At 32.5% G+C, this 18,318-nt stretch overlaps 1 protein-coding gene across 4 annotated transcripts in view; it reads left to right on the top strand.

The window, feature by feature from the left end:
- The window catches only part of LOC148952030 (solute carrier family 35 member H1), a 46,894-nt gene extending 29,039 nt beyond the window's left edge, over window positions 1–17,855 (top strand). For all 4 annotated transcript variants that reach the window (XM_089089491.1, XM_089089489.1, XM_089089488.1 and 1 more), the window contains exons 5-8: window positions 750–868; window positions 11,112–11,245; window positions 13,473–13,648; window positions 14,609–17,855. In XM_089089491.1, coding sequence (XP_088945617.1) covers window positions 750–868; window positions 11,112–11,245; window positions 13,473–13,648; window positions 14,609–14,899 — 720 coding nt within the window. In that variant the 3' untranslated portion in view covers window positions 14,900–17,855. The remainder of the gene's footprint in view (window positions 1–749; window positions 869–11,111; window positions 11,246–13,472; window positions 13,649–14,608) is intronic.
- Window positions 17,856–18,318: the final 463 nt, after the last annotated feature.

Here is an 18,318-nt window from a genome sequence, read left to right as displayed (position 1 = left end):
TCTTATTTCTCTTTTGATTAAAGATATTTATGCTTTTGACTATTTATTTTAGTCATTGACTAATTTATTCAGTTTACGCATTTATTAAGCTGAGTTAAAATCTAGATTAATATGCAGCCGCTGGAGTAAGATTTTTTACTAGGCAGAAAATGTCCCGTAATTTTTCATAAATCAAATATCGGTTTCCAATCATGATCGTAAATTAACTGTCTCTGGATCGCAAATTAAGCCCAAAAGATATTAATCGTCGAATTTGATTATGATTTATTGCTTATAATATCAATAATTTCCAACTGATAAGAGTTTATATCTTATGTTTAGAACTAGTCAAATCTTAATTTATTCCATAAAGCGCTGGCTCTGCATTGAACCTTGGCCAATAACAAAAATAAGACGAAACAGAAGTTTCGATCAAACAGAAAGAAAAAAAAAATCATACGAGTATTTTGGCTAATTTGTCAACAGCTTTCAAATGCATGGTTTAAAAACAATTATTGGCTTTATTTTTCTTTCATTTGGCTGTTAATGTTTTTTTTGGAATTCCTTCTGAATGGCAAGGTGCTTCGTTATTTTTATCTGTTATTGTTTATTAATTGTAATTAATATAATTAAAATGTGAAGCCCTAGAGAATATGGTGTTCACTTTGTTAAGGCAATGAACTTCTCGCTTCTGTCAATTATGTTATTTAATTTAATTTTAGAGCATGTATTTATTTGTTCTTAATTCTGATTTCATCTTTCTTTTATAGCATTGGAGCCTTATTGTGATAGCTGGTATGATTTCAAGTGGTCTTTTTTTATTTACCTATCATGCGACCCAATTCAGATGGGAAGGATTCCTTATGGTTTTATTTGCCTCATTTTTAAGGTGCAGTCTATTCATGCTTGTTCTTTTCCGTTTGAATTTAAAAAAATTGGGTTTTCTAACTAAAAATATCAGTTTCTAACGGTAGGTTGACATTATTCTAACTATATTTCCTAATGGAATTAAAATCTGGTCTGTTGATCAAAAAAGGACTTGATTAGAACTCTTTTTTTTACTCAAAGCGACTCTGTCTTAAAAAAAAGTGTGTATAAAAATCGTTAAAAATAAATATAAAAGTTTTTTTTTTACTAATCTTAATTATAATAATTATGATCTCAGTTTGCATCTGTTTTATGGCTCAGCCTTTTCTTGTGCTTTTTAAATACCCAGAAAGCCTCAAAATCACAAGAGCCAGAAAAGATACCGAGAAAAAAATTGGGTTAATCAAATGTCCTTACTTTATAAGTCATAAGTGTTTTTATTTAATGCTCTTGTTGTGGGATACGAAACTCAATTTAAAATAAAATTCATCACCTGACATTGACTTTTCGGTTATGGGAATAACATTTATTTCTTTTTTTGCTTGAGTTTTTGAAAGAATTTAAATTATATACTAAAAGTTACCTGTATTATGCAGGCGAGACTTTAGTCTTTCAGTTTCTAGAGACCGTATGAATTTAAAAATATCGACTATAAAAGAATATTTTTGGGTATAATATTTGAATGTAAAAATTATTAAATGTTTCTGTTGTAAACATCAATGATCAGAAGTCAGAATCGACAATTATTTCGATAATGGAAGTTAAAGTTCTGCGTTAATGGTCAGAAAAAGGGGCTTGTGAGATGATTTTTTTTTCTTTCTTTTCAAAATCGAGTTTACCGAAAGAACAGATCTGAATTTATTGAAAAAGTTACTAAAGTAGAAACAAGTGCTTTGACTTCAAATTCAATTAGGTTAACTTTCGTGAATTTATATAGTTTCTTAAATTACACTGATGGTCTATTTACAAAAATACAACGAAATGAAAATATATAAATGATGGACAGAAATTATAATTAATATGATGAAAAAAAATACTAATGGAGGCGCGAATAGTTTTTCTTTTTCCGAATAAAATGGTTTCTTTCTTTTTCTGTTGACAAAAGCTTCCGGACAAGGAGCCGAAATATTCGGACTGAGGATCGATTGATTAATGGTATTTAGTTGAAACTTTCAGCGGATGTTTGACTAAATCAAAGTTGCTATGTACATTCAGCTTGTTAAAATAGTGTGTGCAATATTTCAGGACAGTTGAGGGTATAGAGTTGAAAATTTCAGGAAACGTTGAGGTTTTTTGTAGCTCAATCAAGAGATAACACGTTCCTTTTGTCACAACGGCTTGTCTGCAATATCCCAGGAACGGCTTATGGTATTCAGCTCAAACTTTCAGGGAATCTCGAGGATGTTGAAATAAATCAAAAGACAATAATTAGAACCAATAAACTAGAATTGGATATTTTAAATCATAAGCCGGAGATGTGAAAACCGGGGAAATGTTTATTATATTAACCCATAACAAAACATTGGTAATCAAAAACGAACACAAATTAATAAAAAAAAACTTTCAAAAAATGAATGTTTCAAAGAATAGCAAAGAGTCATATCAAACTTAATACCAGCAGAAACAAATTCCTATAATAAGTGAAGCCCAAAACGAACAGAAATTAAAATAAACGATCGTAGCCAACAAAAAAAAATAACAAGTACAAATATATATATATATATATATATATATATATATATATATATATATATATATATATATATATATATATATATATATATATATATATATATACACACACACACACATATATATATATATATATATATATATATATATATATATATATATATATATATATATATATATATATATATATATATATATATATATATATATATATATATATATATATATATATATATATATATATATATATATATATATATATATATATATATATATATATATATATATATCAAAAAATTAATCTTAAAACGAGTAAAAGTTAAATTGAATATTCAAGTCAAGTTTAAAATGAAAAAAAATTATTACAAACAGGAGTTTGGTTACTTTCCCCTTTCCGCTTCCTTAACCGCAAAACTCTACAGCATATTTTGTTATTTACGTTTCATTGAACACTAGATGTGATTTATTTTTCAAAACAATGATGACAAATAAAAAATAAATCACCATAATAATGGAGATGACTGGAAAGAACTAATGAGCATAAACTGAATATTTGATATATAATGATACTAATTCCTAGAAACTCAATAGTTCAAGATTTTATTTCACTGTGAATGTTTTTTTTTTGTTTTTTTTTTGTAAATATAAATGAAAATATTTGTTACATAATTCATTTTCTGTTAAGCGCAGTGAAGTTCGTTTTTGATAGCCGAAGCTTCGTTATTGGTTAATATAATGAATATTTTTCTAGTTTTTCACGTCACCAGCGTATGATTGAAAATATTTGATTATAATTTATTAGTTCTAATTAGTGTCTTTGGTTTATTTCAACACACCCCTCAATATTCCCTGAAAGTTTCAACTGAATACCGTTAGCCGTTCCTGGGATATTGCAGAAATGCCGTCCCGAGATGAACATAATATCTTTTGATTGAGCTCAAAATCGCCCTTAACATTCTCTGAAAGTTTCAACTTAGTGCCCTTACCTATTCCTGTCATATAGCAGACATGCAAATCTGACAACCAGAATGCGTATGGTGTCTTTTGATTTAGTTGAACATGTCATCCCATTTTCTGATATTTACAACATACTAATCTTAGCCGTTTCTGAGATATTGCAGCTACGCCCACTAACAACTGGGATGTACATAATATCTTTAATTTCAACATCCCCTTCAGCAATCTCTGAATGTTTCAACTTGATAACCTTCCCGAATTGCAATTAAAATATTGAAGATATAAAGTTTCGACACCCTGGATGGATATAGTGCCTTTTCATTTCGTTTAACATCCCTCTTAGCATTCCATTAAAGTTTCAACTTAATACCCGTAGCTGTTCTTGAGATCAGTATAGATACGATCAATTACGCCCTTTTGACAACTTGAATGCACCTGAGGTCTTTTGATTTAGTGCAACAACCCTCTAAAAAGTTCACAATTAAAGTTCAAATTAGACCTTTTGGCTATTAGACCTTTTGACTAGTTTGAACGAAATGACAATTTCGATCAATATTGAAGAGAAGGACTCCTAAAAAGGGTGAGGGTAACAAGGGTAAAGGGTAACATCCCCTCAACATACCTTGAAAGTTTCAACTTAATACTCTCAGCCGCTCCTTAGATATTGCTGATATTTCCTTTTGACAACAAAGCAAGCACATAGTGTGTTTTGATTATGTTCGTCATTCCTCTCAACATTTCCTTAAAGTTCCATCTTAATATCCTAAGTATTTTAGGAGATCAAGGATCAAACATTCCTTCTTTTTCCAATAAAAAACCTTGCAACTTGCATAACTTATAACCCTTGACCCAGGGCCTGTGAGTTTTTTTAGTTAACCCCATAGACATAGTTATATGACCTTTGGGCTGTTCTGAACAAAATGGGTATCTCAAAATTTTGATTGGATGCATTTGGGAAAAAAAGGGCCTGGGAGGAGGGCTGGTTGTTCTCCTATGACTCCTGATTTTCACTTGAATGAGCCCCCTCTCAAGCTTATGCCAGCACCCCTTTCTTATGAATTGCCTCTGGGAAAAATAAGTATATAAATAATCATTAATAATAGTACTTTGAAGCCTTATGGCTCTTTACTATAGGCAGTACTATAGTGTTGCCTCTGTTATATATATTTTTGTCATAGTTTTAACCAAAGGCTATGTAAATTGTATATTTTCATTCTTGTTTAATGAAAATATATTAATTACTAAATTAAATAAATAACGAAAAAAAGCATGCCAAATAGTTTTAAATCATCGAAGTTTGTACCTGCCAGTTACCAAGTTTGCCATATCTTTTAAGTGTCGTTCAGCAAAGTGTTTCATGGAGGATCTCTTTGAAAATAACGTGAACTGGGCAGATGACGAGAAGAATTTTCTTTCGACTAATAATAAATCTACTGTTTTTGTGTATTTTTCTTTGTAGGCGTTGGTGCTTTAATCTGAATATCATTTCATTAGGATATTTATTTGTTTATTTATTTGCGAAAATATTGCGTTCAATATATTGATATAACTTAGTATAAAAATTGAAACAAAGCTTTTATAGGGAATCCCCTGATTATTAAATGAGCAACGAAGCTCGCTATTTGATTTACTGAGCACAGTTAGAAATAGAAAACGACTATCTAATTCAGTTGTTGGCAAATTCGTAATTGCTAGGACGGCTGGCGATTACAACGGCCATTACAATTTGCGCTAATAGCGTGTTTGTCATTTTGTTGGGACCATTGCTCATAGAAATTTTTATATGATTAGAAAAACGTTCAAATATTGCCTCTCAGGAATTCGGCATTTATTAACGTATAGGCACGAAGAAAATCCAGTGTGACGAAATCTGAAAGAGAAGAGCAGGTGCAATTAATTGGTATCAAATTTGACTAATTTTAGGCAAGTCTGGGGATTTTAGTCTGAAAGGATCATTTTGATGTTCCATCGATCCAGATTTACACTGTTAGTACAGGAATAATAAATTTTGATCAGGAACAAATTGATAAAGTAATGCTTTCTTCACTATCCAAACCAGAAAAAAATCGCTGAACAATATATCCAAAATCCCCACCTCTAACTTGTTGCGAAATTTGTTTTTTTCGCTGTTTTTGTTTATTAATTTTTTATTTTTTTTGGAAAAAATCACCATAAAAAACTAGGTGGTAAAAATTATTTGTAATAAAACGTAAGAAAATTGCACATCTGATTGATCAAAGGAACAAAAATTACAGGGAAAATTAAATCACAGGCTTAAAGCTCATCCTCAGAATATTCATCTTCTTGACACTTTGCGTTGTTACACGGAACTCCTCTACATACTCGACAAGCTATGGTGCATTCCAGGTCATTTTTCTTGCAGGAGAATCTCTCACTGTCGCAACCATCAGCTCGGCAAGAACACTTCACTGTCTTTAGAAGATGAGGAGGAGTAGGGGAGATATCCATAATTTTTGGCCCTAAAACATCGTTGCCTTGAAGATTCCATCCCCAGCTTAGGGGGTCAACCATGCTTCCTAACCGAATCCGAACCTTGCTAAAGGATTCAGAGCAATTGATATTTCACTGCTATCTTACTTGGTGACAGCCCTTGTGGGTGTTTGAATGTGTTGACAGCGTTAAGGTTTCTCAAGAAACCTAGGCTCCTGGCAAAGTCGAGACTTGGATGGTCCCAGAAGCTACATGGCATCAATAAGGTTTTCTTTTCAGTTACAGCTATCTCTTCATGAAATATCGATTTTTTGGTTAACAGAGTGCCAGTGTCTGTAAAACTGAAGCTGAATAACTAACTTCAATGCTTTTTCTTTTCCGATACCATAATTTTGTAATGATATGTTGCACCTCATTATTCCAGGATAGCATGAAATTACCAGAAAAACTTCTTACCATAGCTTGTCTTTTATCTGACAAACATCCCAAGCTGAGCATTCACTTCCGAATTTCGCTCCCGGCGAGAAGTAAACTCGATTTGAACTCGTGTTTACATGGCAGATGAGGAGGACGAGAACATCCGTGTCATCAACAACCACAATGGAGTTGCTGTGGAGTGCAGTTTCCGAAGCCTTCTTGACTATGTCTAGATCAGCATCTTCTTCACAGTGGTATACATCGCAACCGCCGACTACCAGAGCGCTTCCAAGAATCTTCAGAAAACGTGATTTGTTCTCCTTGCATGAAAGAAACTCTTCTTTCTTCATGCAAAGATTCATGTCTTCGGTAAATAACATTTTGCGGCCGAAAGATCCAGCTCGAAGCAAATAGGTTACATCTTTGATTGACGGACCGCCGTCGTATCCGTTGAAGACGAAAACTGCATGGGGATACTTTTTTTGACGTAATGAATGTACGAAGACATGATAGCCTTGTATGTGGAAGTGACCTTCCATGGGATCCAATGGAGAAGGGCGCCCCCGTCTAAGACGAAGCTGGTAATTCCCACCGGTCTTGGGGACTGAGCATCAAACCCACATGACTGATAGACTGCTTTTGCTAGATCGGGCTTGTTGGCCTTTCGCATGAATCCGTTTCTTTCGAAAAGAGCAGGAGGAATGGTACAGAGCTCAAACTTGAAATAATCTTCCTTGAGACTAGACCTATGGGGAAACGATAATGAACCTCTGAAAAAGTAGCGCCGGGTCGATGTGCGCCACCTCAGAAGAGCCCGGCTTTTTTGTGGTCATCAGAGTCACTTGGTTTTTCTTTTTAAAGACGTGTTCCTTCAAGGTCTTTTCTGACTTCTTGTCTAAGATTTTCTTCCTAGTAGATTCGGCTTCGTCAACATTCACGCCTGGAGATGAAGTTACTCCATTTGCAACGTTTCTCAGTTGCACTTTGTTTTTGAATGGGGATGACACTTCGAAGAAATCAACCAACTTCGCGGTATCTTCAAAGTCACGGGTTTGTCTGTTCAGACTCAAGTCACGATGCTGCTCGCTTGTAGAGTAGCCGATATTCGTCAAGTTCTGGATCAACAGGTTGACTTCAAGAGACGCCGGCCTCGATAGGACCCAAATCGCTCTCTGTTCTTCAGTCATGCCACCACCACCAGTGAGTCCTCCCGATGTATTTAGGCTTCGCATGTGCTCTTTTTCAATAACTAAGGCTGCTGAGAAGCCGGCACAGCGCTGAAATGACCTTCTAATTGTGTGCCCTTGCTCACTGAACGCCTGAAACATGTTTGGATGATGAATTGGAAGTTTAGTCATCTGTTGGATCTACAACCAAACAGATTTCACGTAAAGGTTGTGCCCAGATGCGGCTAGGTAGGGAAGCATTTCTGCTGCAACCTGAAAAATGCAGGTCCCATAGGCTCAGCCTCTTGACACGTATAAACTTGAGAAGCTTTTCAACCATGTCAAGGTACTGCAGCCAGAGCTTTGCTGTTCGGTGATCTCGTAGGTCTTCAATCTTCTGTTTGATAATACTTTCCAGTAGTCCCAGCTCTGGTGCTTCGTCAAGGTCTCTGGGGGACATTTTTCCCTCAAGGGTGTCGTTGAAGAGTTTCTCAAGACCGAAAGTATCCAAAGTTCCCGCATTTTGTCCTAAAAGATGAGCGTAGAGAGCCGAGCTTACGAGAATGTGAGCTCTAATAACTCTAGAAATCGCTTTTCCAGAGAGTATATGTGGTACCGTTGCCGGTGCGTATACCATTTCCAAGATTTCTTTGATCCCTCTTTACTTCTCTCGGGAAAACTTTGTTTTTTTAAATTAATACGCTTTAAACGCAGGGAAATGTATCTTTCAACTGCTTATACCTGCACCAGTAGATGGCACTGATAAGCAAAATGGTCTATGAAGGGGAGCATACATGCAGAGAAGAAGTTTTGTTGGTATAGGTTATGTTCTGTTAAAGAGTGTATGATTCGGCATATTTGCAGGTTCGTTAAGAAAGACCCTACCCTAGCATCCATATGAGTAGACTACTAATCTGAATGAGATAATTATAACTATCCGGATCAGAGATGCTTTTTTGTAACACTATAGCTCAGTCGCCTCGAGATGGTGTTTATAATATGCGTGAACGTTATCACGCTAGCTTGAAAAGATCTGGATGTATACTGAAAAAAGAAAAACGAACGGACAAAAAAACACACAAAAAAAAGATATCATGGTTATCACTTAGTTTTTTTTGGCCAAAAATAGCGAAATTTTGCTATTTTTCAACTAAAAATGGATTTTTTTTTTTCATTTTATTTGACGTTTATAAGAAAAACTAACGTCAGAAACGGTTTCAGCTCTCAATTTTGATACAGATAGACGTATCAACCACTCATTTCGTGACACGAAAAATAAAAGTTAATGTAACAAAAATAGCGAAAAAAAAAATATTTCGCAACGGGTTAGAGATGGGGATTTTGGATATGTTGTTCAGCGTTTTTTCTGGTCCGGATGGTGAAGAAAGCATTATTTTATGAATTTGTTCCTTTTTGGTTCTGGCATTTTTTTTCCCGTATTATTACTGTACTATGTCTAGATAAAGCTTAAATATGAACGTTTTAAAACAAAAACGGAAAAATGATAATTCAAATTAGAGAAACTTTGCATTACTCTTTCTATATTGTCCCAATAAGAAAAGATAAAAGACATGTATTTTAAAGATTTGCTTCGTCATGAATTGACTTCTTGTTGGAATTAATTTGTGGGAGTGAAGCTACTCTTGAAATAAGACCCAATTAATTTAGCAAAATTTGACTTTCAGCTAAAAACAGCTACATGCAATGCTTCTAAATATATAATACCGCTCGGCCTCAAATTATATTTATAGAAATGTCGTACTTTTTCGTTTTAGGACTCTTTGATAATGTTGATAAAGTATTTATTTTTTAACCATTGGGATAAAGCATGCTCTGCCTGCTCTCTCGTGTCTGTATTAATAATTCCAACATCAGAAGTTTTTTCGGAGTTGCCCCAAAAAGATGATTTTCAGCAAAGCTTCAGAGAACCCAATTTTTTTATGTACTCTTAAATTTCTGTTTATATTGGTATGTGACCAGAAAGACCGGGAAAAAAACCTATAAACAATTATTATTATTTGTTTAAGGTCGATTCTTATCATACAACATTACGTCTTGAACGACTATGTAAAACCTATATCTTTATTGTGTAAATGCATTTCTTTCATCAATTTAGTAAACATTTTCCTATTGCAAATCAATTCAAAAAGTCAACTTTCTAAGCAGCGATAAGACCCAATGAAATTGTCAAGTGGTTGCAAAATCGGTGGGGGGGGGGGGGTTATGGGCATACGGAGGGGATGGCAGAGGGAGGCAGCTGCCCCCCCCCCCTAGAACTTCAAATTTACACTAGATATGGCTGAAAAAGCAGATTGTTGAAAAAGTAGATGGTTGAAAAAGCTGTAAATAAACAGCTGGAATGACAGAATAAAAGTCTAACAAGAAGCGATAATCCATAATATCTTGGAAGTTTTTAGCTCTAATCCAAGAAGATTAATGCATCATCGTTTTTCGTTGCGGTAAAATTTTTGGGTGGAGGGTTGCAGGCCCAACCGACCCTAGGCCTGGGATCTAATTAGAGCTAGGACTTGCCTAGATACTGAGAGTCCCTGGGGCGGGCTCCACCCACCTCATTAGGTTGAGGCTGTCCATTAACATGGAGCGTTTAGTTAGGGGATATATATATATATATATATATATATATATATATATATATATATATATATATATATATATATATATATATATATATATATATATATATATATATATATATATATACATATATATTTTATGTATATATATATATATATTAATTTTGGAAAAAAATATGTGAGTGACGTTGTTTTTAAATACGTAAGTATTGATAAATACGTACGTTGTCATACTTGTCACACTTAGATGGAAAACTTGAAGATTTTCATGTATGGAAAGTTTATATTAAATTGCTTAAAGAGCAAAAAACTGGCAGGCCTAATTGCAAAAATATTTGTATATATTTTGACAAGAGATTACAGCAATTAAAAAACCATACAAAAGAAAAACAAAAGTTTGAAGCGTAATACATATTGCTGTTAGAAATCAGACCAGATTCAGTAAACAACTATCTTTAAACCGATTGTAGGATAAAAGGATACTCAGCAGCGTGAAGAGCAAAAAACAGAGAAGTTCAACTTCATTTGCATATTTTTTAATAAGGGATTACTGTAGCTCAAAACCTGCAAAACAGAAAACTAAAAGTTTGAAGCTTAGATGATATTAGTGTTAGAAATTGGACTTGCCTTAATAATCAAATATATTTGAAAAGACAGCAGTATAAAAAGACAGCAAACTGTCTCGAATTTTCTGCGGTTAGAAGACAAGCGACAATGAGAATTCATATATAGAAGCCTACCACGTGCTGGGTCCCGGTACTATATATATATATATATATATATATATATATATATATATATATATATATATATATATATATATATATATATATATATATATATATATATATATATATATATATATATATATATATATATATATATATATATATATATATATATATATATATATATATATATATATATATATATATATATATATATATATATATATATATATATATATAATATTTTCTTCTTTTTTAAGTGGCCTCCGATGGACTCTTTCTCAGCTTGTAATGCAGCGATCTGAACTTGGCCTGAGCAATCCAATCGATATGATATATCATGTTCAACCATGGATGATTCTGACCCTTCTTCCCTTTGCTATATTTATTGAAGGTATATTATTCCTAAAAAATAGACATACTGTCTTGATTTTGTTCTTTTCAAAATAAGCCATAAACTAACAACAAGCCAAAAAAGAGTAAAAAAAGGACGAAAAACAAATTTAACTATTTTATGTCCTCTCATAAGGATTACCCTTAACTTTTTTTTATTTTAAGGATCTTTTTAAGGTCAGTTTAGAAATTCTCCATGCAGTTTTTGGTTATTTAAATCATAACTTAGCTGTAATTTCCCATGTCTTAATGATGTTTCTATAATATACTTTATCAAATTTGGAATGCTTAGAGCCTCTTTGAAACTGTACCTAAATTGCCGTGATTAAACTATATTATGCGTATCAGAAGTCAGTAGAAATTGCCCTTTTACTAGAAATAATGTCCAAATGGCAATCCTCTAATTACTTATACTATGCAGTGTAAAAAGAGATAAATAGTATTCTACACAACGTCAACCAGTCCTGCTTGAAACACAATGCACACTGGTTTCATGTCGATTAGGATAGCATGTAGAATAAGAAACAGGAAGAAGAGACTATAGCCATACCTCCCCAACCCTGTATGCAAACATGGATTCAGGAGTCGTTCTTAAAGAATTGGGACAAAGTTCAAACTTTAGCGTAAAGAGCGAGATATTGACGAGGGGGTGACCCCCTCGTATACGTAATAATTTCTGTTCGTTTTAAGTTTTAATGTTGCTCCTTACTTACAGTTGAAGAACTTGTTTTTTTTATTTAATAAAGCTTAAGAGGGAAGTTGAGGACTCTATTGACTTTATTTCTGAAGAGCTCCTTGCCTTACTTGGGAAAGATTCAAAACTGCGTGTACAACCAAAAAAAAAAGCCTTAATCAAATACAACATAGGACCTCATTAAATATGGATTGTAAGAGCTAGGTCTATTGCCTATAATCTTTACGTTTAGCCACTCCCCCCCTCCCTTCTCTAAAAAGCTCGTTTTTTTATCAGTACGTCCTTTTTTAAGTGTTAAAAGCTCCTTTAAGGGGAGTGAACCTATCCCAAGGAGAGAAAAGGGGAGGCTGAGTTACGCTAGTGGATTGAGACACATTCCATAAAGCTTAATCAAATTGATTAAATCGAAGCGGCTATGATGTCAAAAACAGAAAAAAAAACTAAAAATGTATCTATCCTTGGTGATGCTCTTCAATGCCGTCATTTGTAATGGCTTGGAAGACATTCCATCAAGTCTTATTAAATCGATTAAAACTTATAGTTTAGAATCTAGAATGTCACGGTCAAGTCAAGTTGAAAATGTATCTATCCCTGGTCTTTCAAGGTTGTCATCTGTCAGTCCGTATGTGAATTTCTTGTTACGGTCATTATTGGCTCAAGTAGCCGAGAATGAATTGGTACGCTGGAGTGTATATCTGATATTGATAGACGCGCCAAATCTAAAGACAATCCTAATAACCGCCATATAATCTTTTTTACATATAGTCAGATAATCTTGTAACTACTATGAATGTCTCAGGTTTAAACCATACTTATAACTAGAAACTTCGACCTCATATGTCTTCATAACAAGTAAAAATAATAAGTAACTAAACAGTTTGATTGATTTGTGGTGGCAAATTAATTCACAGAAAAATTGCCTTGCTTTCGCAACGAAGCGCGTGGACTCATTTACAGCTTAATATCATGTTTTAAGAATATGGGAACAGAAAAACTTCTATACAACTTAACATTAAAGCGGTGCCTAATCAAGAATAAAACTACAGGTTGCTACTGGTGTTCTTTCAAACCCTTCAGGTCTTTGGCTGCCTGATGCCGACACACTGGTGAATACTGTCCTCAGTTGAACTATGTGCACCAGCTATAACGTCGAGCCCGTATACAGTGCTTTCTCATTTGACATGTAATTTAAAATCCTGGTGGTGCTGTGTTCAGATGTCAAGTCTATAGAAGAAGCTTATATCAACTTGTGAAGGCAGGAGCACCGAGATGACCAATGAAGTTTATCGTCATTTTAGCTACGGGAAAGATCTGATAATTGACACGTACTTCATCTGTCTATTATTTTCTGCAAACCTTCTTTGCAAATTCAACTATCTGATCAATTCTTTATCTTGAAGGAGTACTCTACGTTGTTAATGGCTGCAGTAGAGTGAGATAACTAATTTATATTTATTCTAATGTTTTCCCTTTTTATCAAGTCCTTGTTTTGTTTTCTCTTTTTCATATGTTTCAGTTTATTTTTCTTTTGTAGGGAAATCGATTATTGGAGTTGCAAATAATTTTCAAAATGGTGATCATGAAGCTATGTTTAGCCAAACTTTAAAAATACTTGCTGGTGCTTTTCTAGCATTTTTGATGGAGGTTTCCGAATATTTGGTTGTTTCGTATTCTTCAAGTTTAACGCTGGCTGTGTCTGGGATTTTTAAGGTATTTTTCTTTTACTGTAGTAGGTTTTAATAGCATAATGAAATAACCTTGTTATAATTGTATTCTTTTTTAAATACTGTGCCGTCGTGCTTCTAAATCATTCAATAAAGATAATTTTTAATGAAAATAGTGTGCTCACTGCTAATGGAATTAATGAAAAAGTTAATAAAAAAAGTAAAACATAAATTCTTTTTCGTTTGATGAACAGCCAATTTTTTAGACAGAAGTTTTTCTTTCTCTATTTTTATAGGACTAGTAAAACGAAATAAAGTGTAAACCCCGGTAATTTGATTTCCTCCATTGATCAAAATTTTGAAATTTCCATTGTTCAATGTATATCACAACTTGAATAATATATATAAATATAACCTATATATATATATATATATATATATATATATATATATATATATATATATATATATATATATATATATATATATATATATATATATATATATATATATATATATATATATATATTCTGTAAATCGAATTATGGTGATTTAAACAATGCATTGCACACGCGAGTTTTACAGTTGCGATTTTCTGCCTTAAACCTCACCTCTGTAAGCGATCTTAATGATCAAATCCCTAACAATCGTCATGTTTTTTTTTGTTTTGTTTTTTTTTAAGCATAGAAAGTAAAAGCATTGCTTTTATTCAAGTTTGTGATTTTGTCCCCTTTTTTTGTGTTTTTTTCCTAGCTTAAAAATTTCATTTTAGCTTTGGATTATGTTGGTTAGACGTAGAAAATTGGTAAAGACCTCGTCTTGGGCGAACAATTGACATTTTCTTCATTTAATCATCGGTTCGGAGTATTTTCTCCTTCTCGCCTCTTGTCAAAATAAAATCAAAATCAGCATCAGACTATAGACAGAGATCTTAATTCTAAATTAAGATCCCTAATTTTCTCAGATCGTCAATGAAAAAAAAGGACTAATTATATTTTATTTTTAGGAAGTCATCACTTTGGGAATAGCTGTATATATAGCTGGTGATCAGTTGAGTGTAACAAATCAAATCGGGCTCGTAGTTTGTTTACTTGGAATTATAATACATGTTACAATGAAAGCAAAAACTATTGATCAGTTTGAGACTCATACTAAAATGCATGAAAATGTATTAGTAATGTCTCCCCTATTGCTCAACAGTGAGCACTCTGACTCAGACGATGAAGAGAAACGACAACAACTGGAAATGGATACGGAATATATTCTTTTCCAACGAGATAGGGATATGGAAATGTGATATTGAAGCAATTTGATTGCATTAATGTCCACAAGTCTAAGGTCATTCCTGCAGGGCTGCTACAGGGTTGCCACATCACTCCTCTCAAAATTAGGTTTAGCAAGTCTCTTATTTGACTTTTAATGCATTTGAGCTTGCACTCAAAAATATATTTAGTCAGGTTTACGGAATATCTGTTTAATAGATTTCGATAATTAGATTAGTAGAGATCAGTTTTAGACATTTGAGGAAATACATTTTTATTTTATAAATGAAATGACGGCATGGATATTTTAGCAACCCTGCTTTCCTATATATATATATATATATATATATATATATATATATATATATATATATATATATATATATATATATATATATATATATATATATATATATATTCGTACATTCCTATATGAATATATTGATTAAATTTAGGAGAATGTTATTTTTTGTTGTATCGTTGTAACTAAATTAGAAATAAAATGTTGAGTCAAACAGGTTGCAGGTTCCCTTCAGCAGACATTGAAAGGATTCAAAATTTAAGATTTTAACACCTATAAATGTTGTATGTTTGTAACCTGCAAAGAAAAAAAATGTAGATTTTGTATCGAAAATGTGTTTAATATACCACTATCATAAGTTACAAGTATTCAAACCATGGAGAAAGTTAGCATGGAAATTCAACAAAACAAATGCCAAAAAGTATCTATTTGTTGAACCAAACGAATTCGATCACTTTAGTGCGAGTTGATGAAAATTATTGCGTAATTCTTTAGCAGGTAAGGGTGCATATCCCTTCTTTATAGAGCGACAGGTGTTGACTTTGAAATTCGAAACTCTACCTCTTAAAAACTTTTACATTTTTAAAATCTGCAAGCAAACAAAGTACGTTTTGTCACTTTTCTCCAGACAAATTTCTATGAAATTTCTAATATCAGAATCAAAATTTCTAACATCGTAATACCTCTACCGCCATAATGAAAGTAATTTCCAAAAAGAAAAACTAGTCAAAATATACTTCCTTCTCCTTATAGATTCCAAACCTAGAGTAATAAATAAAGTGTATTATTTGAAATTTCGGAGTTCTCCTCGTCACGCCCCGAAATAGAATGCAACCTTTTGTGGGATCTGTTCAAGAATTCGACCAAGTTTTTGATGAGGTTATACTTTGTTATGAAGTATTATGATTATTTAACAAATGTTCAACCAGCTTTTTGGCTTGCGAATCTTTTTTTTGGGGGACTCCCCGTGTTAATTTTCTGAAAGATACTAATAATTTTATAGGGAAAGTCCTAAAAACAAGGAAAACAAAAACTGTCCGACAAAACCTTCTTCTTTTCCGTTTTCTATTTCAAATAATAACATTCCGTATAGGGTTTCCATTTGAAATTTTCAAGTTGCCTTCTCCACATATACGCTCCATGAATACTAATTGAAATAATTTTACTAGTACTTGGTTTGTGAGATCACCAACTTCAGTTTTAACTTGAGATCTTTTTGTATTCAATCCCTAAAGCTGTTTCCCATTGGCTCACTTTCTAAGAGGTTTTCATAAATTTTCTGGTATTTTGTTATAGATATTACAATGGTATTAATCTAGATATTACAGTGATATCTGAGACTTTATATCGCCCTGTTTACATGTTTTCTATAAATTTTATTAGTGCACTAATTATCGTGGTCGTGCTAACCATATCGTGTGCAACAATTTTTGCAAAATTTAATGGGATTTTGCTAGATATCACCAGAAGTGATACCTAAGATTTCTCTCCAGGTCCGGGAAATGTTTCCACGTGCTGTTTCATATCCATTACAAGTAACATACTTTTTGTATTATCATAAATATTCAGGCACGTATTGTCTGGATTATTCATATTTTTGATTGACATAATCGTTATAAACAGCATTTTGGCCATTAATTTCCTTTGCAGATGTCCATAAAAAGTCTGAAGGCTTTTGGTTTTAAGGTAAAAATTTGTGGGGACTGCTTTCACATCATATAGCTGACTAAGCTTTAACGTTTGATTGTCTCTGAATTTAGGATCAAAGTTCTGAGCATTTTGTTTTCTTAAGGGGTGGGGGGGGGGGGCAAAGGGAGGGAGGCCAATTTGCACTTTCTTTCATTTTTCAACCATAACTGAGTTTGTTTTTGTATACATACGTTCAAATCGTTTTAAATTTCTGGATGTTTTCTCGGAAATTTTCGAATGAAATACTTTTTGTGAACCTGGCGATGTTTGTGAGCTTCTCAATATATGTGACAGTTGAAAGAGAAACTTATGAGAAAATAAATTAAATCACAAAATACTAGAATGAACAAAAATACTGTTTCGGAATCAGTATTTGGCTTGTGGTGTTCAAGATTATCTGCAATAAGAATCGATATCGTCTATGTAAGAAATACAAATGAAGTATCAAAATCGATATAATAAATCTTGCTAAAAATCAAGAATCCAAAAACTCTGTTTATTTCGTGGGACATGTTTTTTAGTCTGTGTTTGAGCCTATTCTATCTCGGTTCCCAATTATATGGCAACATTACAGTTAATCATGTATTAGGAATCCTAAGTTTAATAACTTATGAAAGGTCATTTTTGGTTAAATAAAAAAAAGTGGGTAAAACATACACCAGTGTTTCCACTTAACTGGTTTAATTCCCTCGTACCATAATTCCTGCTTGATAAGTATACCAATCTAGTATTCGAAAGTGAAGCCACATGACAGATATTTTTTCTGGAATTTTGATTCCACTCTGCCATTTCATTAAATACTATCTTTGAATATTTTTTGTTTTATTGAGAATTTTGCACAGGCTATAATGTATGTTACTGCTCAGTGAGGAATAAAAAGCTTAGATTCTTCGCCACAATCATATTTATTACTTGTCCCTGTGCTAAAACTATTTTGTGCTAGTCTTTTATCATATATTTTGGAATTTATTATTGTTATTTTTCAAGTTAATAAAGCTTTCAATAAATTTTATTAATTTAAGAGTTTAGATCCTAAGCTAAGTACCTTAACAGAAGCCCATTGCAGCTGTGATATTCGAAACGAGAGAACATCGTGAACATGAGAGTACGTACTGAACATGGGAAACATTTTAACAAAAACTGTGTTGTTTTTTTCTTTGGTTTTACTTTTGTAAAACCAAAACCAAAGTAAAACCAAAAGTAAGCTTTATTTTGTACACCGAATTATTGTTTATAAAAGATGCGGTAAAACAAATAAAAATATATATATATATATATATATATATATATATATATATATATATATATATATATATATATATATATATATATATATATATATATATATATATATATATATATATATATATATATATAAATATATATATATGAAGCTCAATTCTCTCATTATTTACATGACATCGAAGAAGATAATATGTATGTTGCAAGAAACATAAACTTTTA

This window comes from Artemia sp. Qi Xiang Cuo, chromosome 5, assembly GCF_049724085.1.
Source record: "Artemia sp. Qi Xiang Cuo chromosome 5, ASM4972408v1, whole genome shotgun sequence".
Classification (NCBI taxonomy): Eukaryota; Metazoa; Arthropoda; class Branchiopoda; order Anostraca; family Artemiidae; genus Artemia; species Artemia sp. Qi Xiang Cuo.
The sequence above is the reverse complement of the archived record's forward strand: the minus strand, read 5'-3'. Positions and strand labels throughout refer to the sequence as shown.